The sequence below is a fragment of the Suncus etruscus genome, chromosome 1 (assembly GCF_024139225.1).
Source record: "Suncus etruscus isolate mSunEtr1 chromosome 1, mSunEtr1.pri.cur, whole genome shotgun sequence".
NCBI lineage: Eukaryota > Metazoa > Chordata > Mammalia > Eulipotyphla > Soricidae > Suncus > Suncus etruscus.
Window position 1 is genome coordinate 81,163,051 of NC_064848.1, and position 17,015 is coordinate 81,180,065.

General features: G+C 43.5%; 1 protein-coding gene and 1 pseudogene across 1 annotated transcript; one reads left to right on the forward strand and one right to left on the reverse strand.

Annotated features, from left to right (window-relative positions):
- Nucleotides 1-14,353: 14,353 nt before the first annotated feature.
- ACTL7B (actin like 7B) lies at nt 14,354-15,652 on the reverse strand. The gene has a single exon (XM_049784669.1). It carries the CDS (start codon nt 15,650-15,652, stop codon nt 14,354-14,356), a length of 1,299 nt encoding a protein of 432 aa, XP_049640626.1.
- A 495-nt stretch (nt 15,653-16,147) lies between these two features.
- LOC126030219 (uncharacterized) lies at nt 16,148-16,292 on the forward strand (annotated as a pseudogene).
- Nucleotides 16,293-17,015: the final 723 nt, after the last annotated feature.

Sequence of the window (17,015 nt, forward strand, 5' to 3'; positions counted from 1 at the left end):
AAAAATTGATGGATGAATTCAAAAATCCAGAGTCCTTCCAAGTACATCACAATTTTCTATACTTCCTAATGATGCTCACTAATATGAGGAAATCAGTGGAACAAACACTAATAAGTACAGATAAAGTATAAGAAAAATCTAAGCAGAAATTATTCAGTTATTCTACGGAGATAAAACAAGAAACAGAAACCGAGAATATAAACCTAAAGAAATCAGATTGCATACCTTTGAGAAACTAAATTGGCTCACAGTCTAAGGTTCCCATGACTGCTATAACAAATGAATCTCTCCTGGCTAAGAGCTTTGGCATTTCTTATTTTATAGGTTTGTCAGTTATAGGTCTTCTCAAAGGCCCAAATTAAAGAGCTGACAGAGCTGCATTCCTTTCTGTAGATTCTCTGGGAGACCATCTCATGCTTTCTCTCACTTCTAGTAAGATGCATTCTGGGAGCTTCTTCTTTTCCCGGAGCTCCTGGTCAAGTTTTATCCACACTGAATCTTTCTGCTTTTCTGCTGCCTTCCTTCTCTGTTTGTAAAGGACCCTTTACAGCTTGCTAAAGCTTCAGTAACAAGGACCACAAATTAGCCAAAGTGATAGAACTGTCTCCCAGTTCTGTATGCAAGAAGGTCAAGATCCAAATATTGGAGGTTTTGCAATAGGGGGAGGGAGGGAGAGCGAGGGGGGGGAGGGAGAGAGACAAAGAGACAGAGACAGAGACAAAGAGACAGAGACAGAGAGAGGCAGAGAGGAAGAGAGAGACAGAGACAGAGAGAGAAATGTCTGCTATAGAGGGAGGAAGAAGAGAGGGCAGGAGGATGGCAGGAAGGATATGGGGACATTGGTGGTGGGGTGGGACATTGGTGCACTGGTAAAGGGTGTGGACATTATATGACTGAAACTCAATCATGGACTACTTTGTAACTGTTCATCTCACAGTGTTAATTCACAGTAATAAAGTAATGCTTTTATTTAAAATAAATTTTTCAAAAATAAATTATTGAGTTGTTCACATTCTCACTAACAGTGAACTCTTATTCGCTATAGTGATAATGTAAACTGGTTCTTCCTCTACAAAAATAGAATGGAGATTTAAAAAAGAAAGAGCTAAGGAAGGTGTCACCAAGTGTGTCCCAACACTAACAACTAGCATGACAATGATAAAGAATGAGAGAAGTAGAATGCCTAATACAGAGAGGGTAGGGGGCATTGGTGGTGGGAATGTTGCACTGGTGAAGGGGGGTATTCTGTTTATGACTGAACTACAAACCTGCTTGTAATCATGGTGCTTAAATAAATAACTGTTTTTTTAAAGAATAGTCTAATTCATCAATGGGATTTAAGAAAAATAAAAGACATTATTGTAATAATACCCAGAGACAACAGAGATGAAGGCTGGACGGACCAGCCCATAATATGAAGCTTACCACATAGACTGGTGAATGCAGTAAGAGAAAATTACACTCACAACTTTCATGACAATGGTAGTGAGTGACAGAAATAGATTGCCTGTCTCAAAAACAAGCAGCAGATGGGGGAGAATGGAGATGGGGTGGGGACACTGGTGGGGGGAAGGTTGCACTGTTGAATGGGAGATGTCTTTTTTTTTATAACTGAAACCCAACTACAAATGAGTTTGTAATAATGGTGCTTTTTAAATAAAGATATTATGTCGTTCTCTCTTTCCTCTGAAAAGGGTAGAGGGAGAGGATGCTGTCTGAGTGGTTAAAAGAAAAAATAAGAAAAATTAATAAAGATATTATAAAAAATAGAAAACATGAATGAATAAATAAATAAAAATTGGGCAGAGTCTTTCAAATATATATCAAAATAATAAAAATGAATGGAGACTCCTCAGGTCTATTCTTCTATTGAGTTTTGTTACAATGATCAATATTTTTATGTGTGAATTGGAAAAAATAATACAATTTTAAAAAAGAAATTATTGGGGCCGGAGAGATAGCACAGCGGCTTTTGCCTTGCAAGCAGCTGACCCAGGACCTAAGGTAGTTGGTTTGAATCCCAGTGTCTCATATGGTTCCCCGTGCCTGCCAGGAGCTATTTCTGAGCAGACAGCCAGGAGTAACCCCTGAGCACCGCTGGGTGTGGCCCAAAAACCAAAAAAAAAAAAAATATTGAGTTATTTACATTCTCACTAACAGTGAACTCTTATTCACTATAGTGATAATATAAATTCATTCTGCCTCTATTAAAATAGTATGGAGGTACCGGAGCAATAGCACAGCAGTAGGGTGTTTGCCTTGCAGGCGGTTGACCCAGGACAGACCTGGGTTTGATTCCCAGCATGCCATATGGTCCCCCGAGCCAGGACCATTTCTGAGCATATAGCCAGGAGTAACCCCTGAGTGTCACCAGGTGTGGCCCCAAAACAAAACAAAACAAAACAAACAAACAAAAAATAGTATGGATACTTCTCCAAAAACAGAACTAAGGGGCCAGAGCAATGGGACACTTGCCTTGCACACAGCCAATGTAGGTTTGATCCCTGGCACCACATATTGTCCCCCAAGCATTGTAATTTCTAAGTGCAAAATTTCTAAATACTAAGGAGAATCCCCTTAGTATTGCTGGGAGTGACCCAAAAACAAACAAACAAGTAAATAAATAATCAAAAAATATAGAGCTGGTGAGATATCCCAGTAGGCTTAAGTACATGGTTTCCATATAGAGGTCCAGGTTCAACTCCCAGCAACACACGGTTCCTGAACACCACTCCCAGAGAAACAGTCACGAATAGAGTCAAAAGTAGCCCCTGAGTACTGCCAAGTTATAGCTCCAAAACCATATATTAACTCTCCCTTGAAAAAACAGATTGTGTCCTCCTTTGAACACATATTTTACTATGCCTCTTTGCTTGCTTTTTTACTCTGGAGATGCCCATATTCTCTTGAACATGTACTTCTTCTCTTTCTCTCCCCTCACACAAATGGATAAAGTTGTAAAGGACAAGCTTGGACACCTACTAGGCACCCAAAGGCCCTTGGTTGTTGCTAATTTATCTGTCCTGGTACAAGCCTTTGAAGTTCCTAAAACTGGTTGTTCTGGCCTAGTCTCTCTGCCACATATCTGAGGTCTGTCATGGCAGTCCCTATCTCTAAAGCAAAGTATGGTTACAGAAATGAAACAGCAGCAGTTAATTCTAAACTTACCATTCCCTTCTAACATCAGGTTCAATTCCCACACTAAAAAATAGTTCCCCAAACCCACCAGGAGTGATCCCTGAGTGCACAGCTAGTAGTAAGCCCTGAGCACAGCCAGATGTGGTCATAAAACCAATCAACCAAACAAAAATTGCTTTGATTATTTGGTATTTGGCAGTTTCATACAAATTAGACTATATTCCTCAAGTCCATGTTCCGCCTTGAACACATCTGACTTGCTTGTCTGTATGTATATCTTTGCTTGCTTGCTCAACCTTTAAGCTAGTGTCTCTCTAGAATATATCTATTTTACCCTCACCCTACATCTTTCAAAGTTTCATTTAATAAAAACTGTCTTGATTCAAAAAAATAAAATTAAAAGTAATCATTATAATAAATAAATTGGTTAAAAGCAATAAACCAATCCCTATCCCTTCTTTAATCTAGTGAAAATGATGGTGATTACCAGAGGAAAAGAGAAATAAATGAGTAGTGAATTGGTGGTGAATGGCATTAATTAAACTTTTATGGTGGAAGTTAGGGTGGGAATTATGCACAGGTAGAGGTTTGAAGTTAGGTACAGTAAAGTCATCTGTAAATCAATACAAAATTAAAAAATGAAAAAAGAAATCAGACTAATAAGGCAAACTCAAAAGAGAAGAAAATAATTAAATGAGCAGAAATCCATAAAATAAAAAACCAGTTAATAAAGAAAAATCAATAAAACCATATTATTTGGAGGGAAGATATTCAGCAAACCCCTTGTCATAAACACAACATATAATGACTAATATCAAGAAAAGAGGTTCTCAAACCTACTGACATTAAAAATATCAAGAAATGTGAACAACTTTGTCAACAAATTCCATAATTTTACTTGAAATGGATAAATTTTCTGGGGCAGGGGAGAACAGAGGAGAGAAAGAGAAAGAAAGAAAGTCTTATATCATATAGCCCCTAATGTGTAATAAGTTGTGAAAACTCTGGTGTTTATCAGGAAGTGTAAACATAATAGCACTTGGAAGGAGCACATGGAAGCAGCACAAAAACATGTGATTGTTTATTAATGGAGAAGTAAAACATGGGTTTTACTGAAAAGCACAGGTTTTATTGGGCAGGGCACAAAAAATTAGTAAAGGACTTTAGACAATGCTCACACTTGCTCCAAGTATACTGCTCTTAATGCAGTGAAGAGACAGAAATGAAGAAAGCAAAGCTGGAAATTGTAGTTAGGAAACTAGTATCACCATAATTTGGTGAGTTCTGAGGGCTTGGATGACCAGGATGAGCCTAAGGACTGAGAGGAGTATCTAATGAACTACAGATACTCCTCGCTTAACGACCAAGTTCCGTTTCAAAGACTTGGTCGTTAGTGAATTGGTCGTGAGGAACTGCATGTAGTGTGTACAGTACATGTATATGTACATGTACACTGTATACAGTAGTACAGTATATGCATAGTACTTGACACTACAGTATTCTGAATAAGTAAAATGACGAGAAAGATTAAACTGCTACCCAACCCAGCATGAAAAGAAGAAATTTCACACTTCAAGAGGGGAGATGTGGCCGACATGTGCTCACATGTGCCATATTTTGAACTCTTAATCTTAAAATTTATCTAAAGTCCTAATATATGTACTACTTAGCAGGAGAAAGAAAAAACATCCAAGTTGTCTATTTCCTCCAGCTATTTCCTTCCAACTCGAATGATGATTAAAGCTAGAATTCCTGATACAGGGCTGACCATCAAGTCAAGACCATGAGACCCATCCTGTTTCATCAAATTTTGGGGTTGTTTCAATAGCTGAGTTGAGAAGATCCAAGCTTGGAAGTCTCAGTGCCATAGCCTCAATATGGATGACAGACCCCTGCAACCGGGCCCTACCTTTACCTCTCCACGGAGGCCTTGGCTGTATCTTCAGCTGCATTGCTGGGCTGCTCCAGAAAAGACACCCATGAACCATTCCTCCAGGCCTTAGGGGCACGGGGACTTCCTGGTTGCCACCCATCCCTAGGAGTAATGCTGGCAACCCTCCACAGTTTGGAGCGAGAACAAAGAGAGACTGGCTTCCCTATGCTGCTTGGTGCAACAGAACCCCTGGACCAGCCCCGATCCCTGACCCCGAAAGCAACCTCTGGGGATGTGGAGTGTCCAGTTCCGAGCAAGAAAACTTTGACTCTTGAAATTTGCCCGGAGCTGGGTAGCCAGCGCATCACCAGACCAGGCCAGTGTGACTGTAACTATAATGTCAGCAGGTCTTATAAGTTTGGAGAGAAATGGGGGCCCTACACTCAGTCGGTGGGTACTACAACTGAGCCCTTCAGCTCCAAACCAGATGCCCTCAGGTTGCAATGAAAGAATAGCTGGCATGGCATGGCAAATGGAAAAATGGAAAGGCTCTCCAAGCTGCAGAAAGCTCCCTCTCCAGTTCACCCCTGAAGGAGAAACCCCCAGTTCGGCTGGATCCCACTTTCCAAAGAAGCTAGAGGTGATCCTATATAAAGCCCAAATGTAACCCCGCCCCCAAAACTCAATTCCACCTCGCTATGGCCTCATCCGCAAAGCTGGAGGGATGAAACTTCACCCCCAGAATCTCAGCCTATAATTGCATTTTACAGATACTGATTAGGTGACACACAGTTAAGGCCTCAGACTACCATCATAGATTCTTTCTGACAAGTTCCACAAATAGGGAAACTAGAAACCGGATTACATGGAACAAAAGGAAAGTTTAGCCTTCCCCAAGAAAACCAATTTATGAATACCCACCGTGTCATTTATCAGGCTGAGAAAACAGATACAGAACATAGAAACAGCTGCAAAGTTAGCAGAAAATTCTATTGATTTCTTTCCCAAGAAAACACTGCAGCTGTAAAGTGTCCTACTGACTTAGTAGCAGAACTATGACTTTGTCACTGAAAAATTCTTTCCAAAATCCATAGCTAATTTGAAATGCTGTTTTTGAACTCAAAAGAAGCAAAGAAGCAAAAAAGAAGTAAGAAGCAAACATCCCCTTCTTGCCTGAAGAAACAGATTCACTTTGAATCACAGCAGGCACCTTGATTCCACATCTTTTGATTTGTAGTCACCAAGAAACAGAGATCACGTGTCCACATTGCCATCCAGACTCGTTGCTGCACCTCTACACACATTGTGCGCTCTAACTTATAACATTTCACCCAAACATCACCTGATGTTACACACTCATATTTGCTATGTGATAGATTCCCTCACTTAAACAAATCCATAAAGCTGATTTAAGTCTTGCTCAAGAATCCCATTCGGGGGCCAGAGCGACAGCACAGCAGTAGAGCGTTTGCTTTGCATGTGGCTGACCCAGGATGAACCTGGGTTCAATCCCAGCATCCCACCATATGGTCCCCCAAGCCAGGAGTAACTCAGAAATCTCAAGTGCATAGCTAGGAGTAACCCCTGCGAGTAACCAGGTGTGGACCAAAAACAAACGAAAATATTCTGTTCAGAGCAACTGGAGATGTTGTGGTTTTGTTTTTGTTTTTTTCTTTTCATTTTGTGCAGTGTTAAGAATCAAACCCAGGTCTTATGCATGCAAAGCACTCGATTTACTACTGGACAATATCCTGACCCCTGAAATTTGACTCTTAAGACTATTGCCTGCTATTTATAGTCCACCTTCTTCTTTTATGGGCCTCCTATGGTTTGAGAAATTGGCATTGAGGATGAACTTCCACATATTCTGTGAGTCAAATGGCCACTGATTTCTCAGGTGAGCAAACCGAGGCAACAGAATCTCCAGGTCAAGGATTTGAAATACAAATAATATTTGACCTTTGATAAACAGTCCATCAATCTTATGAGTTTGTCTACAAATAAGCTTGTGTGCTGTCTTCCTACATAACTTCACTGAGGATAATGGTAAAAATCACCAAAAAAATATTAATTTCTCAGGGCCAGAGAGATAGCATGGAGGTAAGCCGTTTGCCTTTTATGCGGAAGGTCATTGGTTTGAATCCCTATGTCCCATATGGTCCCCTGAGACTGCCAGAGGCGATTTCTGAGCAGGAAGCCAGAAGTAACCCCTGAGCATTGCTGGGTGTGACCCAAAACAAACAAAAAAAACAAAAAAAATGTTGATTTCTCTACAATTCTCATTTTTTATGGGTCAGTAAGTACTGACTTTGCTTTTATAAGCAACAAAATACATATATACAGTCTTATTGCAAAAATGTGTAAGATACTTTAATGATTAATTTATTCTGCTTCCTAAAAATGAAAAAAATCATCTAAAATTTATACTCATAAGAATTTAGCTAGGAAGTTCTGGGTTTTATGTCTTTTCACTTTGTGTCTAAAGAGAACAAAAATTGGGTACATTTGCTAAAGGTGGCAACTAGAGGCTGGAGCAATAATACAGCAGGTAGGGCACTTGCCTTGCAAGAGGCCAATCTGGATTCAGTTCTTGGCATCCTAGAAGGTCCCAAAAGCCTGGCAGGAATGATTCCTGGTAGTGTTCAGGGGACAATATAGGATCTTGGGGATTGAACCCTAGTTGTCCATGTACACAGCAAGAACCCTACCTAAGGTATTTGCCACCAGTATTTTTCATTTTTGAAACTTTGTTTCATCAAAAAGCTAACAGGATTCTTTAGTAGTATTCAATTTGTAAATGAATCTGAAATATAGTAAACAAAAATTGACCAGGTAGAAGTAAAATTAGAAAATTCATCAATTGTTTTTATTTGCATCTCTCTGATGATTAGTGATGTGGAGCATTTTTTCATGTGTCTTTTGGCCATTTGTATTTCTTCAAAACAACTATGAGGTACCACCTCACACCCCAGAGATTGGCACACATCACAAAGAATGAGAACACTCAGTGTTGGTGGGGATGTGGAGAGAAAGGAACTCTTATCCACTGCTGGTGGGAATGCCATCTAGTTCAACCTTTATGGAAAGCAATATGGAGATTCCTCCAAAAACTGGAAATCGAGCTCCCATACGATCCAGCTATACCACTCCTAGGAATATACCCTAGGAACACAAAAAATACAATACAAAAATCCCTTCCTTACACCTATATTCATTGCAGCACTATTTACCATAGCAAGACTCTGGAAACAGCCAAGATACCCTTCAATAGATGAATGGCTAAAGAAACTGTGGTATATATACACAATGGAATATTATGCAGCTGTCAGGAGAGATGAAGTCATGAAATTTTCCTATACATGGATGTACATGGAATCTATTATGCTGAATGAAATAAGTCAGAGAGAGAGAAAGACACAGAATGGTCTCACTCATCTATGGGTTTTAAGAAAAATGAAAGACATTCTTGCAATAATAACTTTCAGACACAAAAGAGAAAAGAGCTGGAAGTTACAGCTCACCTCAGGAAGCTCACTACAAATAGGGATGAGTTTAGTTAGAGAAATAACTACATTTTGAACTATCCTAATAATGAGAATGTACAAGGGAAATAGAAAGCCTGTCTAGAGTACAGGCGGGGGTTGGGTGGAGAGGAGGGAGATTTGGGACATTGGTGATGGGAATGTTGCACTGGTGATGGGTGGTGTTCTTTACATGACTGAAACCCAAACACAATCATATATGTAATAAAGTTGTTTAAATAAAACAATTAAAAAAAGAAAATTCATCAATAGTGTGAGATCGTTTATAATCCTTTCAAGTTATTAAGAACACTAGTTTTTTTCCTTGCTATTTTACCATCACATCGTCCTCTGAAGTAACTGTCCTCATTATACTGATGGGCCAATAAACCTTAAGTCTTCCTCACCACAGTGATTTGTAAAGATTATTATCAGTGTTGGAATATTCTAGATTAGCTCATTCAACCACCACTCATTCAATCCATCCTCCTTCCAAAACATGACTAATTAATATAGAGAAACTTGCAACATTGTAGACTGTTAGGAATATTCCAGAAACTAAAATTAAATAAAATTCTAATTTTAGTTCTTCAGTGGTACCTTCCACATTGCAAGTGTTCAATTATCACTCTGGCAAGACTCATCTATTAAATATATTTATGCATATGCTGTATATAAGGAACTAATCTGAAAAACTAGGTGCCCAATCAAGTAATTTTCCAAAAGAATGAGACTTCTATTTATTCTGGCATGGGACTCTTCCAATTTTCTCAAAGAAACACCCAATTCCTACTGTCCTTTCCCTAATATAAATCGGAATAAATTATAAGCCTCTATATCCAAAAGATCCCCAACACATAGGAGTTTAGAAAATAGGGGTTTTTTTTTCTGCTACTAAAACCTTGAGCACAGGGTGATGTGTTTTTCTCCTCCATATGACAATTCAAAAATCCAGAGTCTTTCCATTCTATTTCTACACCATGCCCAAGGACTTACCTGCATGGTCAAGACTAGGTCCTCAGCATTCATATATGGTTCAAGGGAAAAAGTGAAGAGACAGCTGCTCTGAGACAACGGGCTTCTTTTACATTAAAAATTGTCCTAAGGTTGCACATAGCAATTCTATTCATATTGCTCTGGTTGCAAGACCAATATGAGCTACCAGGAAAACTGGTAATGCTTTTCTACTGGGAAACCATGTATTCTATTAAAATAGAGGATGTTCTGATGAAAAATAATCATTCTCTGGCATCACCTTGATCCTACCCTACTCAGTTTTCAGCAAGATTTAGCTCAGTCTAGCTGTTAATCTGTCATTCACTAAATTGGGTCCCACCTAGAGGAGGCTTCTTTGATACCATAATACTGTTAATGAGATACAGTTAGCCTTTGGGATCCTTAACATGGAAAAGTTAGTGCATGCAGAGGGTAGCTTTAAAGCTCAGGCCAGGGATCTCCCCAGAACCTGACTGGTCATTGAATTTGGCTGTGTTGTATGGGTCTCCCCAGACCCCACTTTATCCTCCCACTTAGTGATAGACACTGGGCTTGGCTGTGACTAGAGGTGACTCATTCTGCCCTTTGTAGAGGCAGCACCATTGCATTATTTCCCCTGAATAAGCTCCTGCCAGGTCACTGGCACCTGAAGACGTCTGTTCCTCTATAGGTTATTCTTTTTTTTTTTTTTTTTTTGGTTTTTGGGCCACACCCATTTGATGCTCAGGGGTTACTCCTGGCCATGGGCTCAGAAATCGTCCCTGGCTTGGGGGGACCATATGGGACGCCGGGGGATCGAACTGCTGTCCGTCCTACGCTAGCTCTTGCAAGGCAGACACCTTACCTTTAGCGCCACCTTCCTGACCCCTCTATAGGTTATTCTTAAAAGATTAGAGAATAGCACAGTGCAAATCTTCACAATGCACATAGCTGAATGAGAAATTCCACTGATATGGAGAGAGAAGAGGACAGACACATTACAGAAAAACTCACAGTCATCTTCAGTCTTCCATTGGCCAGCTCAGCTCTGGGCCCATTTTCCGTCTGAAAACAACAACAACAAAACTTAACCAAATTTTTTTTAGATTTTCTTGTAGGAAAATATGTTCAGAGAGAATGCAGGCTTCTCAAGAGAAAATTACACATCCCAAGCTGAGATGTAGGTGAACCCCCAAAATGTGGAATGGGCATCTCCTAAGTTGAAATGTACATGAATCTCTGAGCTGAGGATTCATTTCCTTTGCCAAGCTACTCTTACAAGTTTTTCCCAAACTGTTCCCTCTTAGTGTTTCTATGTAAAGAAAAGGGTGTTGCTAAACTGTTGTCAAGCTCAGAAAAATACTGACTGCTTCCACTCTTGGAAAGTACCGCTGGCTTGGCCTGCATTAGCCAATAGTTTTGGATTTGTACTTAAAAGGACACTTTTATATGGTTGAAAGGGGTCTCTATTAAAACTTCCAGGGACCTTTGTGACAGCAGATTCCTGAAAGCACCCCCACAATTTACTGATTCTGTGTCTGAGGGCAAGTTCCATGCAAGTCTGTCTTTTGCAACTTGTTCCCTCAATATTTTTCTTCTTTTCTTTTCTTTTTTTCTTTCTTTCTTTATTTTTTTGTTTTTGGTTTTTTTTTTTTTTTTTTTTTTTTGGTCACACCCAGCAGCACTCAGGGGCTACTCCTGGCTCTATGCTCAGAAATTGCTCCCGGCAGGCTCAGAGGACCATATGTGATGCCGGGATTTGAACTACCGTCCTTCTGCATGAAAGGCAAATGCCTTACCTCCATGCTGTCTCTCCAGCCCCAATTTCTTTTTTATTTTCAAACCGTCTCTAGTGATGGATGCCCAGAGGCCTCTCCCAGTAGGGAGAGTGGGGCTAATGAGGAGGGGTATATGGTGTTTGGAATTCAAACCAGTGCTATCTCTCTACTCCATCCCAGACATCTGTAACACCCACCACTTCTCTTACACACCCTTGTCTTTACACAAGTTTGGTATTAGGTGGGTGGAACTGCCAAACTTCGATCTCACCCACCATTTTGAGCTATTGACACAGCTAAATAACTAACTCATTTGCAAAATTCTTGAAAAGTTAGCAAGTGTTTCATATAAGTAAGTCATTTAAAGCTAGTGCCAGGATGACCAGTGCCACATATTCATACTGTTTAATTAACACTACATTCAAAGAAAAAAAGTAGAAATAAAAGCCAGCACCACCTCCTACACCAGAGTATCATTAATAGTTTCTATTATGCTGATTTATTTTACTTTGGGAGAGGGATTAGGCCACACTTGGCAGTACTCAAGAATATTCCTATCTCTGTACTCAGGGGCTACTTCTCGAGGTGTCTAGATACAATTGTGTGAACATCTCTGGGCCCTTATGTTGATTTCTGATAAATATCTTAGGGGCCCTCAGAATAGGACAGAAAATAAGACTGGGATAATGCAAGGGTCACTCACTCCTCAGAATGAAGAAAGGTATAGTCATTGAGCACAGAGCTATTGACTCAACCCTTGCCCACTCACCACTATCCCCCACCATCATCTACCAAAAAACACCCTTACATAGATAACTCTTAGTGAAAATTGGGAGTAAACCCTAAAGGCCTCTTTGCTATGTGGAAATAGCAGGACTTTACCACATGATGTCACTCTAATACTTGCTTATTTATGTCTGTGGCAATCTCTCTGGTGAAAGACGAGCATTGAAACCTTTATACATGTGTGTGCATGCTTTTTGTTCACTACTTTAAAAGCAACATTTTGTGTGCCTTTTTTGACCAGAAAAAGAGATTCATCGCTTGCAGAAGGATAGAAGATAAGGATCAAGAGGCATTTTCAAAACCACAAATCATGGGGCTGGAGAGATAGCACAGCAGTAGGGCGCATGCCTTGCACGCGACCCACCCAGGGCAGATCAGGATTCTATTCCCCGCATCCCTGATGGTCCCCCCAAAGCTGCCAGGAGCTATTTCTGAGCCCAGAGCCAAGAGTAATCCCTGAGTGCTGCTGGGTGTGCCCTCCCCCCCCCCCAAAAAAATGCATGCTAGGTTTGCTGTTCTGAAAACAAGTGCAGTGTAGCTCTTACTATGTCTATTATAAACAACCTCTCCACTTACACTGATTTGCTACACAGAAAAATCTTGATTAAGAAGGTTGGAACCGACACCATATTCGCCACAGGTGTCAAGTAATATACTCTACCTGGGGAGTGAAGCTGGACAAGCATCACAACTCACTGAAAGGCGAGATTGTGATTATAGAGAGTCTTCCGGACATGGTTTCCACCGAATGATGGTTTCCATCACTTGTCACAGGGAGCCAACTTTCCATAGTCCCAATGCTCCCTGGTGGGTCCACTTGAAGCTGGTCCACCTTGCCTCTTGGTGACAAATGTTGTCACAGTTGTCCTGGCTGAGCTCAACCTCTGACCCACACAGAAGAAAGGTGTGAGTGACAGTGTTTTACAATGAGGGAGGTCCCCACCTACCCACCCAAGGCATATGCTCACTCTCCACCAATCACAGTGGCCAGACAGCTAGATGGCTCACTCTGGTTAGGTAAATCCGAGTCACATGTTCATTCTCCTTGAGGGATGGTCTAGTCAGTGCAGGGCTTCAAACTTTGTGCATATAGAAATGAGGGGCTTGGAGCCTGAACAATAGTACATTGAGTAGGACTTTTTCCCTTGCCAGGAGTGACCTCTAAGCCCAGAGCTAGAGTAAACACATCCCAGTGTAACCAAAATAAATAAAGAATGGGGAGGGGAGACTTTGGTGCTAGGGATGAGGAGAAGAAATGGAACCATCAACCCTAGGTTCCTCTTAAGTGGGGAACATTAATTGAATCTCTTTGTGATTCCTGCTTTAGGAGAGGGCCAGGAAGATGCAGGCTAGGCCTCTTTTTTTAATATAATAATTTAAACGCCATGATTATAAACATGTTTGTAGTTGGGTTTCAGTTATAAAAAAAAGAACACCCTCACCAGCACAACCTTCCCACCACCAATGACCCCCATCACCCTCCTCCCCCATCCCCTGCCTGTCTTCAAGACAGTCATTCTATTTCTCTCACTCTCTACCATTGTTATGATAGTTGTCGTGTAGTTATTTCTCTAGCTGCACTCACCACTCATGTTAAACTTCATTGAAAAATGTGGGAAATGAGGTATTGAAGATGGGATGGGAAAGACCTATGCTTTTCAGGCATTTTCATGACTTTTGTGTTTCTTGCGGCACATCATATCCCTCTACCCAAAACTTTCATTTTTATTTCTCATCATGTTTTTTAGGATTCGTATTAATCCAAAGCTCTTGGAGAGTATAGCAAGTAGGGTGCTTACTTTTGCATGCTGCCAACCCAGGTTTGATCCTCATATGGTTCCCTGGGCCTCACCAGGAGTGATCCCTGTGGCAGGGTCAGGAATAAGCCCTAACCACCAGTGTGTGTGTTGGGGGAGGGGGGTAAGAGCCCACGGGTTGCAACAAGCCAAACTTTAGGTAGCTAATCTAGTTATATTGAAGGTGGTCTGTATGGAAACATCCAGAAGGGTTGAAACTTTAGCAACCTGAAAAAAGAGGGTCCGTGTAATGGGTGGGTGACTCTACCATCTCCTCACCTTGTCTCCATTTTTAGGGATCCAGAAGAACCAAGAGGCTCCATATTTCCTCAGCCTGTGCCCCTCTCCACAGCCCATTCCCGCCCTCACTGACGAAATGCCCTCAAGTAAGGCAGCAACCAGAGCACAGTTGTCTAGTTAAAGCTTTATATTGATACTGGGGAGCTCTGTAAATGCATCTAGGGGCCAACCCGCGGTAGCTGGCCCTCAGCACTTGCTGTAGATGGCCGCACTCCCCCGCTCCACGAACTCCTCCTTGCTGACCCAGAGCTGCTGGAAGGCCTGCAGGGAGGCCAGGATGGAGCCTCCGGTCCACACGGATGTCTTCCTCTCGGGGGCGGCCGACACGGAGGGCCTGTCTCCGGGACACAGGAGGCTCAGCTCCTTCTGGAAGCGCTCGGGGAAGCCGTCGAGCATGGTGCAGCCGCCGCAGAGCAAGACGTTGGCGGCCATCTCCTCCCTGAAGCCCGCCTCCTGGCACTTATCCAGACAGGCGGTGGTGAGCGCGTGCAGGCCGGGCTCGCTGCAGCCCGCCAGCGAGGGCTGGAAGAGCATCTCGGCGCACTGGAAGCGCTCCTGGCCGATGGTGATGAGCTTGCCGTCGGGGAGCTCGTAGTCGACGCGCAGGTCGTCCAGGCCCAGGCAGGCCTCGTCGTCGGGCTGCAGGGCGGCGTAGCAGCACTTCTTCTTGATGTGCTCCATGATGTGCAGGTGGTCGTCGCCGAAGGCGTGGCCCGCCTGGTTGAGCAGCCGCAGCAGGTAGCGGGTGAGGTCGCCGCCCGCGTAGTCGGCGCGCACCGTCAGGCCGGGCAGCACGTCGCCCTCGGAGATGGGCACGACGTGCGACACGCCGTGGCCGCTCTCCACCACCAGCCCCGACGTCTTGCCGTACGAGTAGATGGACAGGAGGGACTGGCAGGCGATGTGCATGGCCGGCACGCCGAAGGTCTCGAACAGCAGCTCGGCGTACTTCTCCCGGTTGCCTTTGGGGCCGAGCGGCGGGTCGGACACCAGCACGGCGTGCTCCTCGGGCGCGATCTTCATGGCCGTGTGGAAGACGTAGTCGCAGATGCTCTGCGCGCATTCCCAGTCCACCACGGCGCCGTGCTGCAGCGGGTTCACCAGCTTGGGGGGCGTTTCGGGGTGCAGCAGCAGCTCGTGGCCCACCAGGGTGTCCCGCCGGGTGTCGCCCGCGTCGGCCGCGCCCCCCTCGCTGCCGCCGCCGAAGCGCTTGCCCACGGTGGACGAGATGAAGTAGGTGGGCCGGGGCTCGCCCGCGTAGCCGCACTTGCAGTATTGCGTGCCCAGGTCGATGATGAGCGCCTTGATCTTGCGCACCTTCCTGGGCTTCGTCGTGGCCATCGTCGTCATCGTCTTCAGCGGGGTGCTCGCGCTCGCGTCCACCACCCCCGTGGTGGCCTCCTGGCCCGGCAGGGGGGTCACTTCCCCAGGGTCCCCCTGAGCCGTGCCCATGGGTTTGGGACTACGGCTGATCCCCGTCTCCATCTGCCTTCGCCTGTCTCTTTCTCTCTCTCTCTCTCTCTCACATCCGCATCCTAGAGCTCTGCAGGGAGAAATTAGGAGGTGCCGGGGCCCACGGTACCATGGCAACCTCCACGCATTGTGCTGTCATTGGGGTGGGGGGTTAGCTCTACCAGTCATTCTGCAAGGGTGGTTGAACGGTCGTTGAGCTGCTCCCCTTTCCCCTGCCCCCCTCCCGGCCCACTCATTTGGCCTTAGCTGACTTTGCTCTGGGACAGAGAAGCCCAAACACTAAGGGGGTCCCAGAGGGACCCAACCCCATCTATCCCGTCTGCCAGCCCCATTATTCATGGATGAGGTCACCTGTTCCTCCTTAACTGCTAGGCCAACTTAGAGTCCCCCCCCCCCCCATCCTAAGTGAGACCCAGTATTAGGTGCTTTGGCTACATACCACTTCACTTGAGAAACCTGGCAAGGAGGCAGAGAAGAGAGGATCAAGACACTCCCCCCACCACCACCCCAGCACATTGTTAGAGCTTGGAGTTAAGACCACTGGCTGGTTGATGAACTCAAGTGTACAACACGAGGGACAAGTTTTTCTGCTAAAACCACAAGGGTTTTCAGCACTTGATAGTGGCGTTTAATAGTTTTTCTTGCTACAAATAACTTTTATAATGTATAAGCCTAGAAATTTCGTACATGTGAAAATATGGCCCGATTTCTTATGTCTTGTTACCTGACTCTGTTAAGTATGTATGACTTGACCTTTCTTTTTAAACCAACTTGGTGTATCCTGCTTTAAGATCCCAAAAAGGTGGGTTGTGTGTTTAAAACTGATCTGGGTTGCCAATTGATCTCAATCTGGTTCCACTCAAGAATAGCCCAGAATTGTTAATATAGCAATGTCTGTACACATTTTTTTGCTTGATGCTGAAAGTTGAGGACTAGATTTATCGAATAAAGTTATTATAAATAAGAAAGACCCCCCCAATCAAATGACTTCTCAGAGCACCAACAGTCCTCAGAGGGTTTGTAATGCTCTGCAAAGTCCCTGTGACATGTTTCCTTGGTGTGAGGATCCCTATATGATCATTCCCTCATTCAGCATTTGCCAAAGCATTGCCCTGAGCATGAACAAAGAAGACAGAGGGGTTTGTGGGGAGTCCTTTTGGGGCAGAGAGAGCAGCGGTAAACCAGGGGTCTGCTGACTGAAGAAAGAAGATTCTAGAGAAGAAGCTGGACCACTGAGTATGATTCAGAAGGGTAGGTGGGGATTTGCAACTAAGAGAAGAGACACCTCCAGCAGAGAGCACCATTGAGCAAAGGCATGAAATGTGCACTTATACATGGATATGAAGATTATTACATTGAGCAAAAATGAGTTGGG